The sequence below is a fragment of the Danio aesculapii genome, chromosome 4, assembly GCF_903798145.1.
Source record: "Danio aesculapii chromosome 4, fDanAes4.1, whole genome shotgun sequence".
Lineage (NCBI taxonomy): Eukaryota > Metazoa > Chordata > Actinopteri > Cypriniformes > Danionidae > Danio > Danio aesculapii.
In genome coordinates, this window is record NC_079438.1 from 49,612,301 (window position 1) to 49,635,672 (window position 23,372).

At 34.7% G+C, this 23,372-nt stretch overlaps 1 protein-coding gene across 2 annotated transcripts; it reads right to left on the reverse strand.

The window, feature by feature from the left end:
• Positions 1-221: 221 nt before the first annotated feature.
• elapor2b (endosome-lysosome associated apoptosis and autophagy regulator family member 2b) lies at positions 222-21,354 on the reverse strand. Of its 2 annotated transcripts, none has more exons than XM_056455951.1 (22): positions 21,073-21,354; positions 16,178-16,298; positions 14,341-14,530; positions 12,843-12,990; positions 12,669-12,758; positions 11,797-11,902; positions 11,119-11,268; positions 10,925-11,013; positions 10,663-10,843; positions 10,450-10,578; positions 9,566-9,656; positions 9,379-9,481; positions 8,214-8,351; positions 7,886-8,149; positions 6,868-7,041; positions 6,561-6,750; positions 5,217-5,313; positions 5,022-5,123; positions 3,341-3,467; positions 3,084-3,262; positions 2,829-2,997; positions 222-1,020 (listed from the first exon to the last, which is right to left on the reverse strand). In XM_056455951.1, exons 1-22 carry the CDS (start codon positions 21,343-21,345, stop codon positions 952-954), a joined length of 3,180 nt encoding a protein of 1,059 aa, XP_056311926.1. In that variant the 5' UTR covers positions 21,346-21,354; the 3' UTR covers positions 222-951. The 2 variants fall into 2 exon arrangements, with proteins under 2 accessions (XP_056311926.1, XP_056311925.1); XM_056455950.1 differs by having other exon boundaries at positions 2,817-2,997.
• Between the last annotated feature and the right edge of the window lie 2,018 nt (positions 21,355-23,372).

Here is a 23,372-nt window from a genome sequence, read left to right on the forward strand (position 1 = left end):
TGGCAAGGATGAGTGGATAGAGGCAATATGGAGGGCTGATGGAAGATGAGTCAATAAAGATGGCGAGGTGGAGTGGCTGGAGTCAAGGCTGAGTGGATAGAGACAGAGAGGAGGAGCCAAGGAGGATTACAACGTTGAGTGGATAGAGGTGGTGAAGTGAAGAATCATATCAATTAAAAAAGAATGTTGGTTTCTTTTTTAACACACAAATCTGCTCCATGTTTAAAGCGCTCTGAAAGTTTATTAAAGCATAAACTGAAACAGGGAGTAAAACAAAACATATATTTCAACATAAATTTGTACAGCTCCAAATACACAACGATACAAAATACAAAGTAGAAAACAGTATTGTCTCTTGTCCTCCTCAGAGGAGAGATGCAGAGAGAGAGAGAGAGAGGCCGGATCTCTCCGTAATACATGAAGGTAGGGCTTTTCTAGTCTTTTTTTTTTGTAAATCTTGTTCTGCTGTATGATGTTTGGCATTGAGATGAAACTACAGCAGCTCTCTAAAGAAGTTGGTAAGGCTCTCTGTCTCCACCTGTTGGCCAAACTCTAGAAATAAGTGCATGAATGAGCAAGCAAGGAGGGGAAAACCTTTTAAAAATGAAACAATTCTTTTAAACATACTCTTGCAGTCTTTTGCTCTCTTTTGCAGCATTTCACAAAACATGATTCAAATGTGTCCCGGATAGACGTATCCGTTGGTGAGATTTCTATTCGCTGAGTATACTGTGAGTGTTTCTGAAATGTTCTAACAGTGTATATATGATACACATACTTAAGTTCAGTTTTACAGACAGATTTCCTGCTTCTTGACTATTTCTTTTGAGATATGTTCTGAGATGGGGACGGCTGTGAATATTGAGAAACTGAAAAAGGAGAGTCAAAGCACTGAAAGCTCTGTGAGTTATTTGTTTCTCTCCATCAGCGGTGATCTTCTTATTTCTCAGTTTATCCCCAAACCCACCGCTCTGACGGAGATGACTTCAGCTGCACTGACTCACTGTTATCTCCATCTGCCTGCAGACAAACAAAGGTAAATAACACTATTAGATGAAAACAAGAACTAGACACGTGGTATTATCTCTGTATCATCTCTCAATACAGAAACGCAGAGGGAGTCATTCTTTATTTATTAATGTCTTGCTTTTCATTTTGTCCTGTTATTATATATCTGTCAATCTCTATATCTGTCTGTAGAACCTGGCAGCTAGCCAAGGACATGCTCACAAAATAGTAAATCATGGTATGAATGTGATATCAGCAAAGCAAACGTGCACTGTAAACAATTATAAGATCAATTAGTCATGACAGCATATGTTTTTAGTTCATTAAACTAAATTAATCATGTTATAAGCTAATTTTATAAATTATGCAAGCTATTTTAAAGTTAAATGGATCATAAGGTTAATTTGATTTAGCTTAAAAATTTAAGGCTACCAGGATTTTTTACAGTGTGGTAAATAATTTTACACATGCAACAAATGCTTGAATATATGTTAGAAGTAGAAATGTTATTGACTTGATAAACATGGCAGCCATGTGTTAAAATATGGTATAAAAATGCTAGGTAATTTGCTAACAACATGTTCAATCATTCTTGAAAAAGATTAAAATGCTAGAAATAAGATACATATTTTTTCCTTAATACCTAGCATTAAGTTTCAATCATTCAGATAAGGCGTTCATAAGCTAACATATAGTTTTAATTGATAGGGTTTGTAGTACTTGTGTTGTGCAGCCAGTAATAATAATATATAGAACTGAAGGCAAGTTAATATTTACATTAGGGGAAATAAGTATTCAACACATCATTTTAAAAATAATATATCTAAAGGAGCTGTTGATTACTGCTTGATTTTCTTTCTCTGAAAGCATTTGAGAGTTTCCTTGCCAGTGTTTTGGATCATTGCCCTGCTAAAATGTCCACTCTGGTTTCATCTTCATCATCCTGATAATGTAGATTTTGGACTGAAGCAGCTAATATTTGCACCGATCTACTGAGAGATTTCAGCTGCTGTCTAGGCTTTCACTCCCTTTCTACACCTGTGTTTTTAATATTTTTCCTGTGTCATTTCACTTTATCACACATAACTTCATTTGTAAACTAATTTGTTTTCTTTTCATATATGGATTTCTTTGGTTGTGATTGACATCTGGTAAAAAATTTCAAGTCAACAGCGCCTTTAGAAATATGTTTTCTGAGAAAAATGGTGACGTGTTCAATACTTATTTCCCCTATTCTATATAGAAGGACTGTATTACAGAGCAAGGAAATTTTCACAGTATTTTCTATAATATTTTTCCTTATAGAGAAAGTCTGATTTCTTTTAGTTTGACTGGAATAAAAGCAGTTTTTTAATTTTTTATATAATTTTAATGTCATTATGAATACCCCCCTTAGGAAATTATTTTTTTGCCTACAGAACAACCCCCTGTTTTCCAATAACTTGCCTAGTTAAGCCTTTTGCACTTTAAGTTGAATTATAGTATTTTGCAAAATACCTGGTTAACATTATATATATATATATATATATATATATATATATATTATTACATTATATAATGTCATCATGGCAAAGACAAATGAAATCAGTTATTAAAATTATAATGTTTAAAAATGTGTCTGAAAAATCTTCTCTTCATTAAAGAGCACTTGGGGAATATTTTTAAAAGAATAAAAATTTTACAGGAGGGCTAATAATTTTGCCTTCAACTGTATATGATATCTGCACATTGAAGTTCAATTAATTTAACATATCAAACAGTCTATAAGTTTGTTGTTGTCAAATTCTGGTAATGATTCAAGCTCTCACCAAGTCACTGACCTTGCTCGCGATAGCTTTCAGTTTACCCAGTAACGAAGGCGTATTTGAGTAAACCACATCATCCTCGTTCTCCTCCCCTTCTCCTTCTGCTAGTGCACAACTGTCTGCTGCTGGCAATTCACAGTCCTTATTGGCGGACATCACTAGTCTGGAGTATTTATATTCTAGCCTGCGCCAACAAAACAAAACAGAATAATAGTTCATACATGTAAATTTTCTGAAATTTCATAGACAGATTACTGTTATTATTATTACCTCTTGTTCTTTTTCCAGAAATAGCATGTAAGAGAAACTAAAAGGACAGCCATGAAGGCTCCGCCCCCAATCCCAGCCTTTACCCATAGGCTGACCACCTCGCAGTGGGCAGAGCTTTTGTTTGGCAGCGCTACACCCTTAGTGCAGAGTTTTGGTTCGTTCCAGACATACAGTGTGTCCTGTTGGCAGAAAAATGAATGAAGGTCATACAGGCATTGTATAAACTGTATTGAATGCATTAGTGGAGTGAGATGCACCTGCAGTCCTCCTTTGCACGCTCCCTCTATTGAGTGGTAGTCAAATTCGGTGCAAAGCGGACAAGCACTAGAGCTTTCCCAGAGGAAGTGAAACTCACAGCCATTGCATGTACCTGCTGGGCACTTGCTAAAAAACACACAAAGACAAAAACATCACCAAAAATTGTACCATAGTTTTAAATTGACAGCGTTTTTCTTCTTCAGACAGATTGCTTAACATTCAATGTGATTTTTTTTATATAACAAGGCATTACAAAAATGGTATATTATTTAATTACAGTTAAATTATAAATATATAGAGCTATAGAAGCAAACTGATACCATTTTTTCTTTATTTGTGGTTTCAAGAGTTCACACTTAGCTATTATTTGATACTGATTGCAGGTTTGCATGCTGTCCCAGGAGAGAACCCTGAGCTCAGAGATACTTGGTCGTATAGCATAAAAGGGGGTTCGGGATCAGGTAGTTCTCGAGAGTAAAGGAGGAAAGGGGGGAGATAGGATAGATGGTGGATATTCTTCAAAAATGAAGATACTGGAAGTTAAAACAAACTGGGCTATTTATTGAAGGCTAGGATTCACCTGATTGGTTTAACATTGATTGTGATGCGGGACCAATCATAGCATGTGATCCTCTCGAAATTAGTTTATAAATCTCCACTATAGTTATGTGTAAGAGTAAAATGTATTTTTTTTTTTTTGCATAAAATAATACAATGTGTATTTAGAGAAATAATTATAATTATTTTAAACAACAAAACACCCTGTTTTAATTTCAGAAGAGTTATTAAATGTATATTTGTTGGAATAACCCTGCAGTTCACCATTGCTGTTTTGACCAATTGCACATAAATGCAAATGAACTAAATTACTATGTTGTTTGAAATTTGACAGGAATGTTAGAAGACCAGAATAAAATAAATGTTAACATTCTCGATAAATCCAGTTCTCGATAAATCCAGTAAACCAAGGTTTACTTTTTTAGTGTTAAAGAACAACTGTGATGTGTGATATTGACTATATATATATATGTATATAATTTTGGGGGATTTTGTTCTGCTGGTACTTTGGCTGATGTATGCCTGTCATACATGTATAAAAAGGTTCAAAAGGGTTTGTTCATTTTAAATAGAATTTAACAATTTTTGAAGGATTAATGACAATGACATGAGTAATTACAATTAATATTGTCCGTTCATGATTAACAAACACACTGCATTGTCTTTTCTTTATAAACAAAAGCCTGTAAATGTAATCAAATGCTCAGCCAACTTTTTATATGTCATTTAAGCAGAATTAAGCACATTTGTTTATCGTTAACCCAACTCGCTAACAGAATTAACATTCTCACATTGCACCAAACAAATAGCAAATCTGCAAAAATTCTATATTCATTACATATTTGCACTTGGGCTGCAAACCTCAGCTGATATTTGTATTAGCATTTATATTAATGGGTGATATTTCAGTTGCTGAGCTTCGAAGATAAATCACCCCACACAAAGCATGCAAATTACTTGCTGGATTTATTCCTAAATGAATTATACAAAAGAATGTATTTGCCTTTTTTATTGAGATATTCCACTATGCACATTTTAATCCGTTAAAAAAACTAAATGCAAAAGATTACATCAAATAAAAAAAACATCTGCACAAATACTGTGAGTAAACATAAAACTCACATTGGCACGGTGAGCTCTCCACGTGCGCTTTTTTCAGGACTACAGCGCAGAGTCACGACTGTGCTACGGCCATTCAGACAAGACGCTGTGGGCTGCGGAGAGCTAAGAGAAAAAATACTATGTGTTATATATATATATATATATATATGTTATACCATTGCATACATGCACTAATCATTTTTAATATCTATTTACCGATAGAAAAAGTTGATATCTGGAACTTTCTGTGAAGACTTGGCAAAGAGGTCTGAGCTGACAGTGACCCCATCCAGACTGCTTTCAACAGACGCTCCTGAGAGATGAGACACAAGTAAGCAATGAGAACTGCTAACTAAAAACATAACAGATTCTTCCAGGTTAAGTTTTACACCATGACAAAGGTATTGACACTGATCTCTGAGCAGTTTTTAATTAGAAAAGGAGATTACAGACTGACATCAAATTACATTAGTGTCTGCCCACTTTTTAGCAGCTGTGAGTATTTTTCCATTCAGTTTTTCTATATAGGCAAGGCAAGTTTATTCATATAGCACATTTCATACACAATGGTCATTCAAAGGGCTTTACATAAACAAGAACAAAACAATCATAAATACAAAGAATAAAAATGATTAAAACTTTCACATTACAAACTTTCATTTAAATCAAAGAAGTATTTGACAAACATATTTAGGATATTAGAAACCGAGCAGTTACAGAAAAACAACAAAATTGACTCAAGATACATATCCATGTTATAAACGAGGACTTGAGTAAGCCAAAAATATGGCTAAACACAAAGTTATTACCTTTTGCCTTTGCATGACTGAATACTTCATGAAAGTAAACAGAGCTAAATGACTGTTTTGGCACACTTTGCTTCATGCAACACTCTGATTGGTGGAGTTGTCTGTAATGAATTTTCAGAATTTTCTTCACCAAATACATTATTGAGCTTGAATTAGGGCTGCGCAATCGTTTTAGCATCGATACCGCAATGTTGAATTTATATGTTGGATTATAGTTGACCAGAAGTCACTGCAGAGTTTAACCATAATGGAGTGAGAGTTTTTAACTTGCATATGTTATTAAGGCCTGTTACTGAATGAACATTCAGGCACAAGAAATTGTACCATTTGTAACTTTAACAAAAGATTTATTTTATTAAATTATTAATCCAATGAAACTGTACAGTAATATACAGTAAAATACTGTTAGACTCCCCAGAACACCTTAAAATGCTGTTTATTTTTTTTTTATCTTTGCTCTATTGTGTTAATCTATGCTTTTAATTTGTTTATTATATTTCACAAATGATTCTCTTTCTACAAAACTGTCACAATCAGTCTAAATCAATGAATTATTTTCTTTTTTTAGCTAATCAAGCTATCTGGTAAAATCTCTAGAATATATTGCAATATCGCAATGTCATATTTTTCCAATATCGTGCAGCCCTAGCATGAATGTTTTTAAAACTACAGTAAATTAAATTATTGTGGAAAGATTGGTTCAACAAAAGCCAATACAATTGATTAACAATTTTCTCTCACAACAGCTCACCGAGAAAAGTGTCAGCCAGGCTGATGGACTGAGATGACAGTGCTGATCTAAAGCCCCGTCCATCTGCAGGGATGATGGTCGATTGGCACACAAAAGTCTCGACAAAATTGTTGAGGTCAGCGGATTCATTCTGAAGGTCCTTGCTGGACATATCTGTGACGTTATCAGTACACACCGCCACCTTCCTCCCCTGCATAAGAGAGAGAAAGTAAAAATAAAAATATATGAGCTGTTTCTATTTCTAATTCTTATTAAAGGAATCTATTATTAGCAGTCTAAAGATAGAGTTGGATCTATGTGAGCTTACCTCAGCCCCACACAGACTGATATTAAATTGGTGGTAATATTTAGTTCCCTTGGAGGTGAAGCTAGGCCCATTCATGATTGATCCCACTGAACTTAAGGCACTCAAGTCGTAGTTCAATGTTCTGTTCTGATCCATGTGTAAGAAGGTGCAGTCATTGAAACACACAGAATGCTCCTGGATAAACATAAAAAACACACAATTTGCATGTTGAAATCAACCCCATGCTGTTTTTGTCTCAATTTGGACTTTAAGTTGCATAAATAATTTGTGAAGGACGTACTATTTTTATCCAATGTGTTCAAGTATTTCAGTATTAAGAATTTCATAGAAAACTGGTGCAAAGGATGAATAATAAAATGGAAGTTGCTGTAATCACTGTAGCTCTTTTTTCCTACATAATAAATAAAAAACAACTGCCATGTTATCTTGAATTCATATATCTGAGGTTTGTGAACAATGCCATTCAAAAGATCTAAATTAACTAAATAACTAATGACTCTTAAACATCTTTTAGGATGGTATATATTGAGATTTGTTCACCATTAAGGCTAATTTACATGAGTTTATTATTATTATTATTATTATTATTATTATTATTATTATTATTATTATTATTATTATTATTATTATTATTATGCATCAAGGAATTTATTTGATAGATTTTTTTTCTTTTTTTTGCAGTCTTATAAAATATTATTGGCATCAATCAAGCATAAATGCATTTTTAGGATGTTATTTCAATACAATTCAATTTATATTTATTTCCATATCGCTTTTACAATGTAGATTGTGTCAAATCAGCTTAAAATAGAAGAAGTTCTAGTAAATTAAAACAGCTTCTGTCCAGTTTTCAGAGTTGAAGTTTAGTTTAGTTCAGTTCAGTGTAATGTAAATGTAACTGCTGAAAGCCCAAACACTGAAAGCAAATCCAACAATGCGCAGCTCCACAAGTCCTAAATATAATGTATGTAATGTAACCCTGATTATTGCTGTGCATTTCTTCTTGTCTTACTCATACCTTATTGCTCTTGCTTCCAGGACCGCATGGCTGACAGGCCTCGTGCCCGTAGATGTGATGCCCGTAGAGGAATGTGTTTGGCGGGCACTCCTGGCACTGGTTGGTGTCTTTGTTGATGAAGTGTCCAGCAGGACAGGGGACGCAGGAAGAGCCATCCTGCTGACTCATCATTGCACAAGCGTGGCAACCAGACGCTGACCCATCCATCGCATTAGTCACAGTGATTGAGTAGATCTTTGCGATGTCGTTCACATACTGACGCACCTGGGAGAAAGAGTTGTCAATGCAACAAGAAGGTAACTAGGAGTCATTTTAGGTTAATACTTACATCAGTGGCTTTGTTGGTGCGTTGGAAAGCCCATGTGTAGGAAACCGAAGCATTTTTGGTCATGATGTGGGTGTACGCTCGTCTGACTATATTTCCTACCCATGATTCCACAACGTTTGTGCTCTTCCTGTTTACATCCTGTAGAAAACAAATTGATTAGCTAAATATCTTCCAGATTACGTCATTATCATTGTTCCAGTCACTGAATTAATTACATATGCAACTAACAGGGAATATTCTCAGAATTTAAGGGAAATGTTTTAGAAAATCTCTCAAATTCATGAACTAACAAGACTCTAGAACAGGGGTGTCCAAACTCAGTCTTGGAGAGCCAGTGTCCTGTAGAGTTCAGCTCCAATCCTAATCAAACACATCTGAACCAGCTAATCAAGCTCTTACTAGATATACTAGATACTTCCTCGCAGGTGAGTTGAAGCAAGTTGGAGCTAAACTCAGCAGGACACCGGCCCTCTAGGATCAAGATTGGACACCCCTGCACTAAAATAACATGTATTAATTTAGAAATAATTAGAATTTTAATGTCATATAATTAATTTTATATGGTCTTTATTAATATTCCTAAATGTTTAATGCAAAAAAATGTCTTTAAAAATGTAGGGCTTGGTATTTAGATATGTTTTCCTCAATCCAGTCTCAAATGCATGGTAACATTAGTTGAATGTTAAGTTAACATTACTTAATATTAACTACTAAATTCCGAACTTTCAGAGAACAATCCAAAGTAACATCCCATCAATGTTTGGAAAATGTTACATATAATCAAGAAATAAAATTACTTAATGAGTTCATGTGACAACTGTTTAAAGGGATAGTTCACCCCAAAATAAAATTTTCCTACAATCTACACTCAAGCGGCTCTTAATCTTTATGAATTTCTTTCTTCTGTTGAACACAAAACAAGATATTCGGAAGAATGTTGGGAAAAACAGCTATTCACATAGTAATGAACAAAACATACTATGGAAGTCAATGACTGCTGCTTTCCAACATTCTTCCAAATATCTTCTTTTGTGTTCATCAGTAGAAAGTAACTCAAACAGATAAGAAATAAGTAAAATGTGACTAAATGAATTAAAATTTTTGGGTGAACCATCCTCTTAACACATTGTACACCATACCATTTAACATCCTGTTCAACTCTTACTATCATAAAATAGAGTTCGCAGTCTGCGCTGCAGTTGGTCTCGAAGATAAATGTGATCCGGCCGAATTCAGTAGCTGAAGCATCATCGACAGAAGTTGGAAGTCTGAGAGAAATAAACAGAGAGGTAATCTGTAAAAAGTCTGCGTACAACTAACATCTCTGCACAGCAATTGTAGTCCTCACTTACTTGAATCCAGGCACTCGTAAATTTAAGATGAGGTAATCATTATCTGAGCCGCCCACTCCACTACGAATGTGGTCTCCAGCCACCTCCCAACCTACAGAGACAAGTCTGATCGTTCACTTCATTGGTGGAACTGGCATGACTTGCATGTTACATTTTATCTGAAATAATTAATTGCATATGCAGCTACACACAAAATTATGAGACTACTTGACTTCTCTCAGTTTCTCTGAATTTGCTAGGTGTGGGTTTGAGTAAAATATTTATATTTGTTTTATTCTGTTAAAGTTTGATAATATTTCTTCCGAATTTCAAATCAATATATTCACATTTCAAGCTTTTTTTTCTCACAAAATGAAAGTCGGTTAGAATTTTTTTTTTCATTTGTTGTGATTAAAATAAAAGAATATAATATAAATTGTACATTATATTATATAACTAACTATATATGCATGATAACTGTACCGTCCTATTCACACCTTAACATATTCCTGAATTTGATTGTAATGTTATAATGCACACCTTTTGTAAAGCTGCTTTGGAATAGAAATTATTGTGAAATCCTTTCATTTATTAATTTTCTTTCGGCTTAGCTGAAAACCACAGCAGAATGAACTTCCAACTAATCCAGCATATGTTTTAAAGCATTCATACACTCTTAACACTCACACTCGCACTGATACACTTCGGCCAATTTTGTTTGACCTTTTTTGTGAAATACAATATACAAATAAACTTGACCTGAATTGAATTAAAAATCAGGGTTATTCCATCAAATATATATTTCTTTAAAATATTCAAGTGATCTCTTAATGTTTTTCATAGCTCTATATATGCATTTACAAATATATATATATATATATATATATATATATATATGCTCTTACCATTCATTTCATCACATTTGGAATTGCCCACATTGAAACAAGATGTTTTCATGTTCCTTGGCAGGACGTTCCACCACTTGTATTCATATCCTAAAGAAGGTTCGGTTCCTCCAGGACATCTTTGACATTCTGTGCCCAAAATAAATTTTGCACTCTTACACAACGAAACTGTATGGCATGAGTATGTATCTAGATAAATGTTTGTGTCTATACCTGTGGTCCCGTCAGAATACGTCCCTTGAGGGCAAGGTAAACAGGTGGAAGAGTTGTGCATGTAGAAGCCTGGATTACAGGGTGGACAGTCCTCTTTCTCTCCAGAAGGGGGCAGTTTCACAGCACCGGTCACATTCTCCAAACACACCTGAGGCTCCACCCACCTGTACAGTATCTGGGTCTGAAATCATTACAAATATTAATCATTATGATTTTATTCAGACAAGGTATAGAACAAAGCACATTCTGCATTATATCCTACCTTGCCTTCACTATCACAGGCTGTGTGGATTTGAAAATAGTCTTTCTCTGAACAAGGTGGTCTTTCTTTACACTGCGACCATCCCTCCTCTTGGACACACACAGGTAGAGAAACATTATTCATAAGTGCTCCCAAAATTGTTTTAGTAAAGAAACATGAGAAATATTTAGATAGTATTTTTAGTGAATTCATACGTGAATATTGTGACTCGGTGCAATGTGTACATGAACTGGCTCCCTTTCCAGAGTAGGTATTCCTGGGGCAAAGGTCACACGAGGAAGAACCTGGAGTTTTACTGAAGGTGCCCGGCCTGCATGGAAAACACTCTGACGTGTACGCCACACCTGCTCACAAAACAGGTAAAAAAATACCAATCAGATGTATAAAAACATTAGTGCAATGTAATATGATCCAGAAACAGCACAACAGATTGTGCAGGCAACACTGTTATTTCTGGCCTGTTTCTCATAAACAAGTGTTGTTAAAGTAACTCTAATTGAATGTTTGTTCAGAATTATCTGGTATTTAATAATGTTAGTATGAATGAATGATTCAAATGTTCAGAGAACGTTCAAAATTATATTTCCAACCAAACAGAAAGGTTTCCTCAAAGGTCTCGTGAAGTGCTTTGAAATGTGCATTTGTCATTTGTTTGTATTGAATTTTACAGTGATGCTACTGTACTGAACTTACTGATGCTAACATCTAAAAAAAACTTTATTTTAATTTCAATGAACCTTTAACTTCTGTAAAACATTTAATTAACTGTTATGAGAACAAAATTTATAATGACATTTTCACAGGTTTAAATGAAACATATATTGGTTAGTTGTGTATTATTTATCATAAAGAAGGTTGTGAGAATCCCATACCTTCAATCTGGATGTTCTTCAAAAGGACTGGCTTCACTGGTTTCCCACCCAAAAGCATTCCTGTGGTTCTCCAATATAAAATATTAGTTCCTGACTTTAAGTTGACCTGCGATGTATAAAAACAGCTACGTTAGACTGCAGTGTACTCTTGTGATCATGTCTTTCCAAACATGTATGCATTACTTTCAAAAGTAGATATTTTAAAGAATGTTGAGAATTAAACCGGTTTTGTTTATTCTATTGTCTTTCATTGTATGGATAAAAAATATATAGTAAGACAATGGGAACAGAACTTGTGGTTATGAAAGGGATAGTTCACCCACAACTGAAACTTCTGTCATCATTTACTCAACATTTACTTGTCATCAGTTTCAGACATTTTTCAAAGTTACTTAATTCATTTAAGAAAAAAAAACCATTTTGGGAGTTTTGAAACCACTTGAGGGAAAGTAAATAGTGAGTAAATGTTTTTGGGTTACTATGAATAATAAGTAAATGTTCTTGGGTTACTATAAATAGTGAGTAAATGTTTTTGGGTTACTATAAATAATAAGTAAATGTTCTTGGGCTACTATAAATAGTGAGTAAATGTTTTTGGGTTACTATAAATAATAAGTAAATGTTTTTGGGTTACTATAAATAGTGAGTAAATGTTTTTTGGGTTACTATAAATAATAAGTAAATGTTCTTGGGTTACTATAAATAGTGAGTAAATGTTTTTGGGTTACTATAAATAATAAGTAAATGTTCTTGGGTTACTATAAATAGTGAGTAAATGTTTTTGGGTTACTTTCCCTTTTAACATTCTTCAAAATATCTTCTTTTTATGTTCAGCAACTTTGAATATAAACAAAATATCCCAGAGCACTAACCGTATGGGTTCCCCACTCTCCGTTTGTGGTGAGTTTGATCCATTTCTCGCTCCCTTGCTGGTCCATCTCCTGACACTGGTCGTTCTGAATCTAAACCAAATGTAAAATGTTACTATCACACACATGTTCTGACTTAAGTAGAGGAAACTGAAAGATGCATCGGGTAAAACTCACAAAGAATTCAAAAAAGACATTGCTGTCGACGTATTGATAGTCAAAGGAGACCGAGCCCTGCTTCATGAGATGCACCGCGTACACCAGAGATACTGTGCAGTCATCACGGTTGGACTCCAAGTGAGTTCCCTGAGCTGTCCATGAGGAGCTGCAATTGAACAGCACAGTGTGAACGAGTAGATCCAGATCTGTAGATTATGGCTGCACAGTATATCGTTTCAGCATTGATATTGCAATGTGCGCATCTGTAATAGGATATGCAATGTTGAGTCTGAATCATACACTACCTGACAAAAGTTTTGTCACCTATCCAAGTTTTAGGAATGACTTTGCTTAGACAGAAGTTTTGTCACTTAACAGAAATAATGTAGAGTATAGAATGTAAAGTCATGGTGCAGTGAAAAAAGAATAAATATTGTGTATGCCTCCCATGAGCTTGGAGGACCGCATACGCAACGACTCAGATAACTTATTAATAAAGTCATCTGAAATGGCAAAGAAAGCGTTGTTGCAGGACTTGCAGAGTCAATCAAGATTATTTGGATTCATCTTCAATGCCTCCCCCTTCATCTTACACCAGACATGCTCAATAATGTTCATGTCGGGTGTCTGGGATGGCCAATCCTGGAGCACCTTGACCTTCTTTGCTTTCAGGAACTTTCAGGTGGAGGCTGAAGTTTGAGGAGCGCTATCCTGCTGAAGAATTTGCCCTCTCCTGTGGTTTGTAATGTAATGGGAAGCGCAAACGTCTTGATACCTCAGGCTGTTTATGTTGCCGTCCACTCTGCAGATCTCTTGTACACACTCATACTAAATGTAACCCCAAACCATGATCTTTTCTTCATCAAACTTGACTGATGAAGACCAATAGTTCTGCAGTGTTTGTGATGATTGGGATTCAGTTCAACATGATTCATCGGAAAAATCTACCCTCTGACACTTTTCCAAATGATCAACTACAAGTCAAGTTATTATTTGTTACTCCTACAACTGTGATCAAGACTTTTGTCAGGTAGTGTATTTGACCAGGAGCCACAGAACACATGGTTTGTAGAGTCACTGCAAAGTTTATCATTTGCATGTGTTTTTAAGGCCTGTGACTGTCCATATCAGGAGAGTTTAAAACATTTGGGCAGATAAAATGATTATTTACCTAACCCATTGGCATATCATTTAGCTTGTAAGGAAAAACTCTTAATTTAGGTGAAAATAAAACAATATATATTTTTTTGATCTCAGAATTTTTGGATATTTATACTAGAAACGAGACAAAGCAAAGTAAGAAATGCATTTGTGATTATTCAATCTCTGTACCTAAATACTGCTTTCAAATAGAGCTAATCAAACCATCTTTTGAAACTGTATTCATGTGGCAATATATATCATAGCAAAAATAAAATATCGCAATATCAGATTTTTCCAATATCGTGCAGCCCTATTGTAGATTCATTACAAATCTTTCATTATTAAGTATGTTTGTAAGTTTGCTGTAACTGACTTGTTGCAGGTCATTGATTCGTCCCCCGACCCTCCTGAGTCCATGTATGTGGCCAGACTGCTGAATCCCGCAGGAATGGAGTCCCATTGGTCGAAACGCACACCGCTGCCCAGTGAATAAGAGCCAGCCGCACATGATATGCACTGCTGAGAGGACATCTCTAAAAACTCCCCCGCTTCACATGAAAAAGCTGCACAACAAGTAAAAACAGACTGTGTTTGCATACAGAGTACGTTCTTGGACGTTTCAGTAATGTTAATCAATTGCTCATTCAGTTAATTGGTCTTTAATAACATTATCAACACATTAGTACAGTTTAACTTTTTTTATATAAATTGTTAGTGGTGTAAAGTAACAAATTACAAATACAAATACTCATATTACTGTAACTGAGTAGTTTTTCTCAGGAATTAGATGTTAATAATTAGTTATAAAAATACTTTTATTCGTTCGAGCCTCGGCTGGGTCAATTGGCTTTTCTCTGTGGAGTTTGCATGTTCTCCCTGCGTTCGCGTGGGTTTCCTCCGGGTGCTCCGGTTTCCCCCACAGTCCAAAGACATGCGGTACAGGTGAATTGGATAGGCTAAAATTGTCCGTAGTTCATGAGTGTGTATGGATGTTTCCCAGAGATGGGTTGCAGCTGGAAAGGCATCCGCTGCTTAAAACATATGCTGGATAAGTTGGCGGTTCACTCCGCTGTGGCGGGCCCTGATTATTAAAGGGACTAAGCCGGAAAGAAAATGAATGAATGAATTATTTTTCAGTACTCCTTCCACCACTGATTGTTCGTCTAATGTGTTTTAAACATTACTACTCTCTGCCTTTCTTAAATGCTTTAGAGAACATTCAAAAGTAACTTTGCCCATAAACAATGATAAAATGTATTGAAGCTTATGTAATCAAGATAAATAAAAATATGGGACGTTTTGAATGACATGAGAACATTCAGAAATGTTTTTATAACTTAATGCGAGTGCTATCAAAACATTTGGAGAGCATATTATTGTTAGCTTGGATAATAGCCGAGTAACAAAAGTATTTGGACAGTTTTGAGTGGAATGAATGTTATTGCTTCTGAAAACCAAATATCAAACCAAGAAAATGCTGCTTGAGCTCTTTTAAAGCATACTTGTGATCTATTTTCGAAGTTACTTTAAATAACCTGCGTTCAGTGTTGTTCAGTGATTTTGTTTTTGCAAAGTAAGAAGTCAGTAACTTATGAGGGTTAAAAATAAAAAGGCGTTTCAATCCTCAAACAGTAACAGGCGTAAATAGTTTGCCTCCCATACATTAGAATTTACCACTTAATTGTTATTTAAGAACAAAGTAATGACCATTATACTTTTTTACCATACTTTACACAAGTAAAAGTCATCAAAATAAAAGTAATTCATTGAAGTACGTTAAAATATCAAAGAAATATTGTACTATGACATTTAAAACAAGAATTATTTAATGACTTATTTACAAAACGCTATTTAATGATTACACCGCAGCCCCAAAATACTAATTAATTGTCATTTAAAATCTTTACACTTCCACTATCCTTCAAACCACTAAGATATACCTATTTGTCAGTAAGAGGTTTTGATCATTTAAAAGTTTGAGGAGTATGCAGTTTCATTTTTACATAAATACAAGTTAATATGCATTGTATATGAAATAGTTTGACGCAGAAACCAAAATGAGACAACTACTCTTCAACCCATCAACATGTTCTACCAAAAATATCGACAAATACTTTATTTAGAGCAGCATATAACTGCGACTGAACACACTTTCTTAACAAACTTTCTTTAGAAATATTTTGATGAAGACTGTGTGTGTGTTGTCTTACTGCAGTCTGTGCCTTTGACTGGCTCTGGTAGGCCTGTGCAGCTCTCCTGTCTGTGAGGAATGGCAACTCTCCATCTGGAGCCTGTGCTGTCACACTCTGTGTACTCAAAGTAGTAGTCTGTCTGAAACACACATGCCGATACACACAGTTAGTGTAGTGTGCACAGGTTAGAATATGTAGATGTAGAGCGGTTTTACATTTTGTAATGTTACTGCTACTCAAAATATAGCATACTGCAAGTACTTGCGTCTGATTTTTTCTTTTTGCATCAATCTGTCTGCAATGCTGAAGGAGGATGGAGCATTGTTTCATTCACATAGTTTTATATTTAATGTATTATATTATAAGGCTTTTTTTTTCAAACATTAGACATTACATTTGCTTTTAATGCACTTTTCAGTGAAGTTTTCTTTGTTTTTGTTAGTGCTACTCAACGTATCTCAAAAAACACATACGTTCACATATTTATTTACTTTTACATCAACAAAAAATATGGTGGTGTTTATTACTTTTTCATGAACCAGAAATAAAAAAAGCATAATATTGTTTAAGTTCAATGGATTTAACTTTTTGTCTTTAATAGTGTTTCCTGCATCCCTGCCATGGTTTACTTTACCCTCCGGTGATCATTTGTGTAAACAAATAGATAAAATACATAAGTCAATTACAAATTTGAAAGCAATAGTTTTCTATGACATTCTTCAACAAGACACATTTGCTTAAATAGATAAAATAGTTTGTCTTGTTTAACAAAAATGCTAAAAATGCTGTGCGTTTTTATGCTTAAAACAAGAAAAATATAAAAAAATAAACTTCATTCAGTTAAAAAAATCTTTTTACTTTACAGACTGACCTTTCTTCTTGTTTTAAGCATAAACTTACTACATTTTAAATTAATTTATCAGAACACATCATATATTTTTTTCTCATCAATTAAATATATCTTGACTTAAAATATTAAATATTTGCACCACAAAGCAAGACAATCATACTAAATGGCCATTTCTTTTTTGCAGTGTATCACATACAGTTGATGTCAGAATTATTAGCCCCCCTTTGAATTTTTTTTTTTATATTTCTCAAATGATGTTTAACAGGGCAAGGAAATTTTTACAGTACGTCTGATAATATTTTTTCTTCTGGAGAAAGTCTTATTTGTTTTATTTCGGCTAGAATAAAAGCTGTTTTTAATTTTTTTAAACCATTTTAAGGTCAATACTATTAGCCCCTTCAAGCTGTATATTTTTTTTCGATAGTCTACAGAACAAACCATCATTATACAAAAACTTGCCTAATTACCCAAACCTGCCTAGTTAACCTAATTAACCTAGTTAAGCCTTTAAATGTCACTTTAAGCTGTATAGAAGTGTCTTGAAAAGTATCTAGTCAAATATTATTTACTGTCATCATGGCAAAGTTATTTGAAAAGAGTTATTAAAATATTATGTTTAGAAATGTGTTCTTATTATGTTTAGAAAATCTCTCTGTTAAACATAAATTGGGGAAAAAATTAACGGGGGCTAATAATTCAGGGGGGCTAATAATTCTGACTTCAACTGTATCCATTATAACAAAACATTCTGACATGCCAATCAATGAAAGTGCATCTAATCAAAGAAAATGCATATCATTATTCCATGTGTGCCTTTTTTAAATGCAGAAAGCTTCCCAGTACAGTATATGCTCTTTCTAAACACATATTTTAGATAAAGCACCTCACATAAACTCCCATACACATTTAACATATAGACGTGCATGTGTGTATGTGTGTGTGTGTTTATATACAATGGAAGGGGGATGGTGGCGATCTGTCTATCTGCCTTCTGTCCCGAACAGTCACCAGGGCAACAGCCAGGAGCCTGTGACTGTTGTCATGATGATCACTCATTGCGTTTGGTTGTGGACGGTATAATGAATTAAAACCTGATATACACTGATAACAACGAGGCCACTAAATACCTCCTGTGTGTGTGTCTTTGTTGACAGATCTGCTATGCAAATCAGTGTGCGCACAATGCTCTGAACGCAGTGGTTGTTCTCCTGTCCTTTAGAGGCCTGTTACACTTAAAAACAAGCTGGATACATGCAGGTAAGAGTGCACTGCATGTGTTAAATGGCATGTTTGAGTAAATGCGGTGTAATGAAGTTGCTGCATTAAGTTGGTTGATAAATACATCCCCATGGAGGTGCTTGTTGTCTGGTAATGCTTGGTTACAGCAAACCCATTATCACTTATGGTGCACCTGCCACTATTAGCCAGCCTTTCTCTTATGTACTCTAAAGCCTTATAATGTTTTACTTTCATACATGGATCAATTTCTTTAATATGCATGGTTTGTAGTAAGTAAACACTTTCAGAATGTTTGAAAACCCTCACCTTTTCGTACAATTATGTTTTAAGGATGTTTTAAGAGATAAAATCATTTGAAAAAAACGATATGTTCGAGATTTTTTCATTTGTTTGAATCATTTTGGTCATTTATGTATGTATGCAGGGCATTTAGGTGTCAACAGACTTAAAAAATCTAAAATATATTAAACCTTTTTTCCTTTTCAGACAATTTTAGTTCTGAATTTTAATGATAAACATGAACATGTATATATAATTACCGCTGCAGCATGAAATATTGATTACTTTCTTAGCTGAGAGTGAATGCTTATGCAAATACAATACATATTATCTATTAAAGTTTGATGTCGTGTGCTGTCATGAGTTATTACGTAATTAGATTAAATTAAATTATATTCCAATTTAGTTAATAGTCCTAATCATAATTAAAACACATACACACACACACACACACACGCACGCACGCACGCACGCACGCACGCACGCACGCACGCACGCACGCACACACACACACACACACACACACACACACACTCACTGGCCACTTTATTAGGTACACCTGTCCAACTGCTTGTTAATGCAAATGTCTAATCAGCCAATCACATGGCAGAAACTCAATGCATTTCGGCATGTAGACATGGTCAAGATGATCTGTTGTAGTTCAAACCGAGCATTAGAATTGGGAAGAATTTGATTTAATGACTTAAGTGATGATTTAAGTGACTTTGAGTGTGGCATGGTTGTTGGTGCCAGACGGGCTGGTCTGAGTATTTCAGAAACTCCTGATGTACTGGGATTTTCACGCACAACCATCTCTAGGATTTACAGAGAATGGTCCGAAAAAGAGAAAATATCCAGTGAGTGGCAGTTCTGTGGGCACAAATGCCTTGTTGATGCCAGAGGTCAAAGGAGAATGGTCAGACTGGTTCGAGCTAATAGAAAGGCAACAGTAACTCAAATAACCACTAGTTATAACTGAGGTATGCAGAAGAGCATCTCTGAGCACACAACACGTCCAACTTTGAGGCGGATGGGCTACAGCAGCAGAAGACCACACCAGGTGCCACTCCTGTCAGCTAAGAACAGGAAACTGAGGCTACAATTCGCACAGGCTCATCAAAATTGCACAATAGAGAATTGAAAAAACGTTGCCTGCTCTGATGAGTCTCGATTTCTGTCGCGACATTCGAATGTTAGGTTCAGAATTTGGCGTCAACAGCTTGAAAGAATGGATCCATCCTGCCTTGTATCAAGGGTTCAGGCTGGTGGTGGTGGTGTAATGGTGTGGCGGATATTTTCTTGGCACACTTCGGGCCCATTAGTACCAATTGAGCATCGTGTCAGCATCACAGCCGACCTGAGTATTGTTGCTGACCATGTCCATCCCATTATGACCACAGTGTACCCATCTTCTGATGGCTACTTCCAGCAGGATAACGTGCCATGTCATCAAGCGCGAATCATCTCAGACTGGTTTCATGAACATGACAATGAGTTCACTGTACTCAAATGGCCTCCACAGTCACCAGAGCTCAATCCAATAGAGCACCTTTGGGATGTTCATGGATGTGCAGCCGACAAATCTGCAGCAACTGCGTGATACTATCATGTCAATATGGACTAAATACTCTGAGGAATATTTCTAGTACCTTGTTGAATCTATGCCACGAAGGAATAAGACAATTCTGAAGGCAAAAATGGGTCCAACCCAGTACTAGTAAGGTGTATCTAATAAAGTGAGTATATATATATATACATATACTCATATGTATTTCTGAAATTGTCAACCTCTGCCATTCAGCTTTCTGATCAGATCAAATGTAATTTCATTACCTAAATATTACACTAAGTCTGTTCTTTTTGAACAAAACAGATTTTGAATAAATTGTGAGGTTTAAATGAACAGCTGATGTTGTTAAAGCTAAATGTTTATATACTATATTTTATTTCTATACATAAAAAGAAAATTGTAACTGAGGCTGTCATTCTGCCCAGCATCCATCCTTCATTTTCGGGTGCAGTGGCCCTTTAAAATACGCGTCTTTTTATGTAAACACGGATGACGCAAATCAGCAGCACAGCCTTTCAACTTAAACGCAGGATGAACAGACATCCACGTTGCGATAAAATGTACAAAGTTAATAAAAAATCTTTTTATAAGCTCCAACACACAACCGAGGCACACAATAACACACAGCAATCGCAGCCGCCATCTGATTGGTCAGCCGCGCTGCGTCATCATATTATAGGATCCTTGTTCCTTTTGGCTCTGACCATTTTAATGTCCATAACAAGATGTACTTTTTGATTTTATACCCCGCATTTTCAGCATACATAGCCATAATTGAGTAGAAAAAGTATAAATGTTATAACAATAATAATAACATGCTTTAAAGTCATTTTAGAAGCTCACAATCGTATACTACCATCCATATAACATGTTAGGATTTATTTTAATTAGCCTACTTACATCACATGCAGAAATAAAGCTATTCTAGCTTATGATTGGTTTAGAATTGCATGTTTTTGACATGTTGTCGTTTACCTCTTTACACTGTGGCAGGTTTCCTGAGGCTCGTGCGCAGAGGAAAAGCGTTACAAAGCGCACAATATAACAGGATGACCAAAGCGCCCTCTTCTCCATCTCATAAAGGCAGGAGTCCGAGGAAAACGAGAGATGCCAGGGATCCGAGTGAAGATAACGGGTTTTTTCGACGCCTATGCATAAACTACGGGCTGAAATGCGAACACGCTGCGCTCTGCTCAACGATAAGCTTCTACTGTAGTTGCGCTTGGGGCTTTGATTGACAGCCAGCATCTGACGTCACGCGCGTCTGGTCTGCCGCTCAACTCTCACGGCATCTTTTATTTAGGCCAGGTTAACCTTTTTTTGTTTACAAAGAGAAAATGAGATGGAGTGAATAACTGATTGAAAGAATGAATGAACGAAAAAAATGAATGAATGAATGAATGAATGAATGAATGAATGAATAATTGATTGAATGAATGAACAGTGGGATGAATTACTGAATAATTTAATTCATTGATTAATAATGGGATGAATGAATGAAAAACTGAATGAACGGATAAATGATTTAATAATGGAATGAATGAATGAATGAATGATTAATTGAATGAATGAACAGTTGAATGAATTAATGACTAAATGAACAAATAGTTGATGAATGAATGAATGGAATTCATTAATTAATTGAATTAATATTTAAATGAATGAATAATTGAATGTATAATTGAAAGAATGAATGAATGAATAATTGATTGAGTTAATGAACAATGGAATGAATTAATGAATAATATAATGAATTAATAATAGAATAATGAATAATTGAATGAATGGATAAATGAATGATTGAAAAATTGGATCAGTTAGTGAATAATTTAATAAATGAATAAATAATTAAATTAATTATTAATGGAATGAATGAATAATTTAATGATTGAACAGTTGAATTAATAGTTTTATGATGTAATGAAAAGATTTCCCCTGAGATGGGTTGCAGCTGGAAGGGCACTCGCTGCGTAAAACATGTGCTGGATAAGTTGGCGGTTCATTCCGCTGTGGCGACCCTGGATTAATAAAAGGACTAAGCCAAAAAGAAAATGAATGAATGAATAGAACAAATAGTTGATTGAATGAATTAATAATTGAATGAATGAATAATTTAATGTATAATTGAAAGAAAGAATTACTGAATTAATTTTCGAATTAATGAATGAATGATTAAATAATTTATTGAATTAATTAATAATGAAGTGAATGAATGAATAATTGAATGAATAAATGGATAAATAACCTTATGTCTTAAAAATAATTGACAGAATAGTTATAATGTCAATAAAGTAGTTTACCAACATTATTTTAATTATGGATAAATGTTTTGGGGGGGGGGGAGGTCTGTATTTATATCTTGTTTTACAATATAAATACATAGGCCTCGGGTCAGTTTCAGACTAGATTTGGATTCACAAAGGATATTAATCCACTAACTAATTAATCAATTAACTGACAGATAGATGCATATAATGCATAAAAAAGCTGAACACTCATACGCTGCTCTTTTATTATTTAAAATTACCCTCAGAGAAAATAAAACCATGTCTGGAGGTCACCAAAGATGCAGTGCAACAATGAATAATTCAGTAATATTGCACATTATACAACCGCATTTATTTATTCAGGATAGAAGCAAAACAAGACAGGAACAGGAAACAGACAGGAAACATCACGATCCTCCATCCTAAGGCCAATTTATTTGTCATTTTTTATTGGACTTTGTATTTTGCCTCATATGTTAATGTTCTGGGCGTGAATTAATTGCTGCAAAGTTGCTCTAATTTTTTTAGTTTTAAGTTGTAAAATCGATTTAATTTAATTAAACTACTACACAAACATATTTAATTACAAAAAAACTAATAAAAATACAAGATTTATATCACAATCAAACGAAAAACATTGAAATGGCAGCTTGTGAAGGTGATAATAATTCTCGTTTTTGTAAAATGATCTCTTCAAATAAATTAGAGGCATTTTTTTCAACAAAGAAAATCTCCTATATTTACTTTTACTTTAATACCCTGTGCTAAAAAGGATTTAAAATGTACACAAAACCTCATTTGCTTTACTTGTAAGGCAATAATTATGAGAAATCTTAAACACTAGATGGCGCTGTTCATCTGAAAGTGTTTCAGTCACGCAATATAAATGAGCGTTTTATATTTGCACAGCGAAACTTTAAACCCGACGTAATATACAGCTTAATATAAACAGATGAGCTAAATATCCCATATGGTGAAACGTAACATAAAGAGTGCGCTTTTAAAACA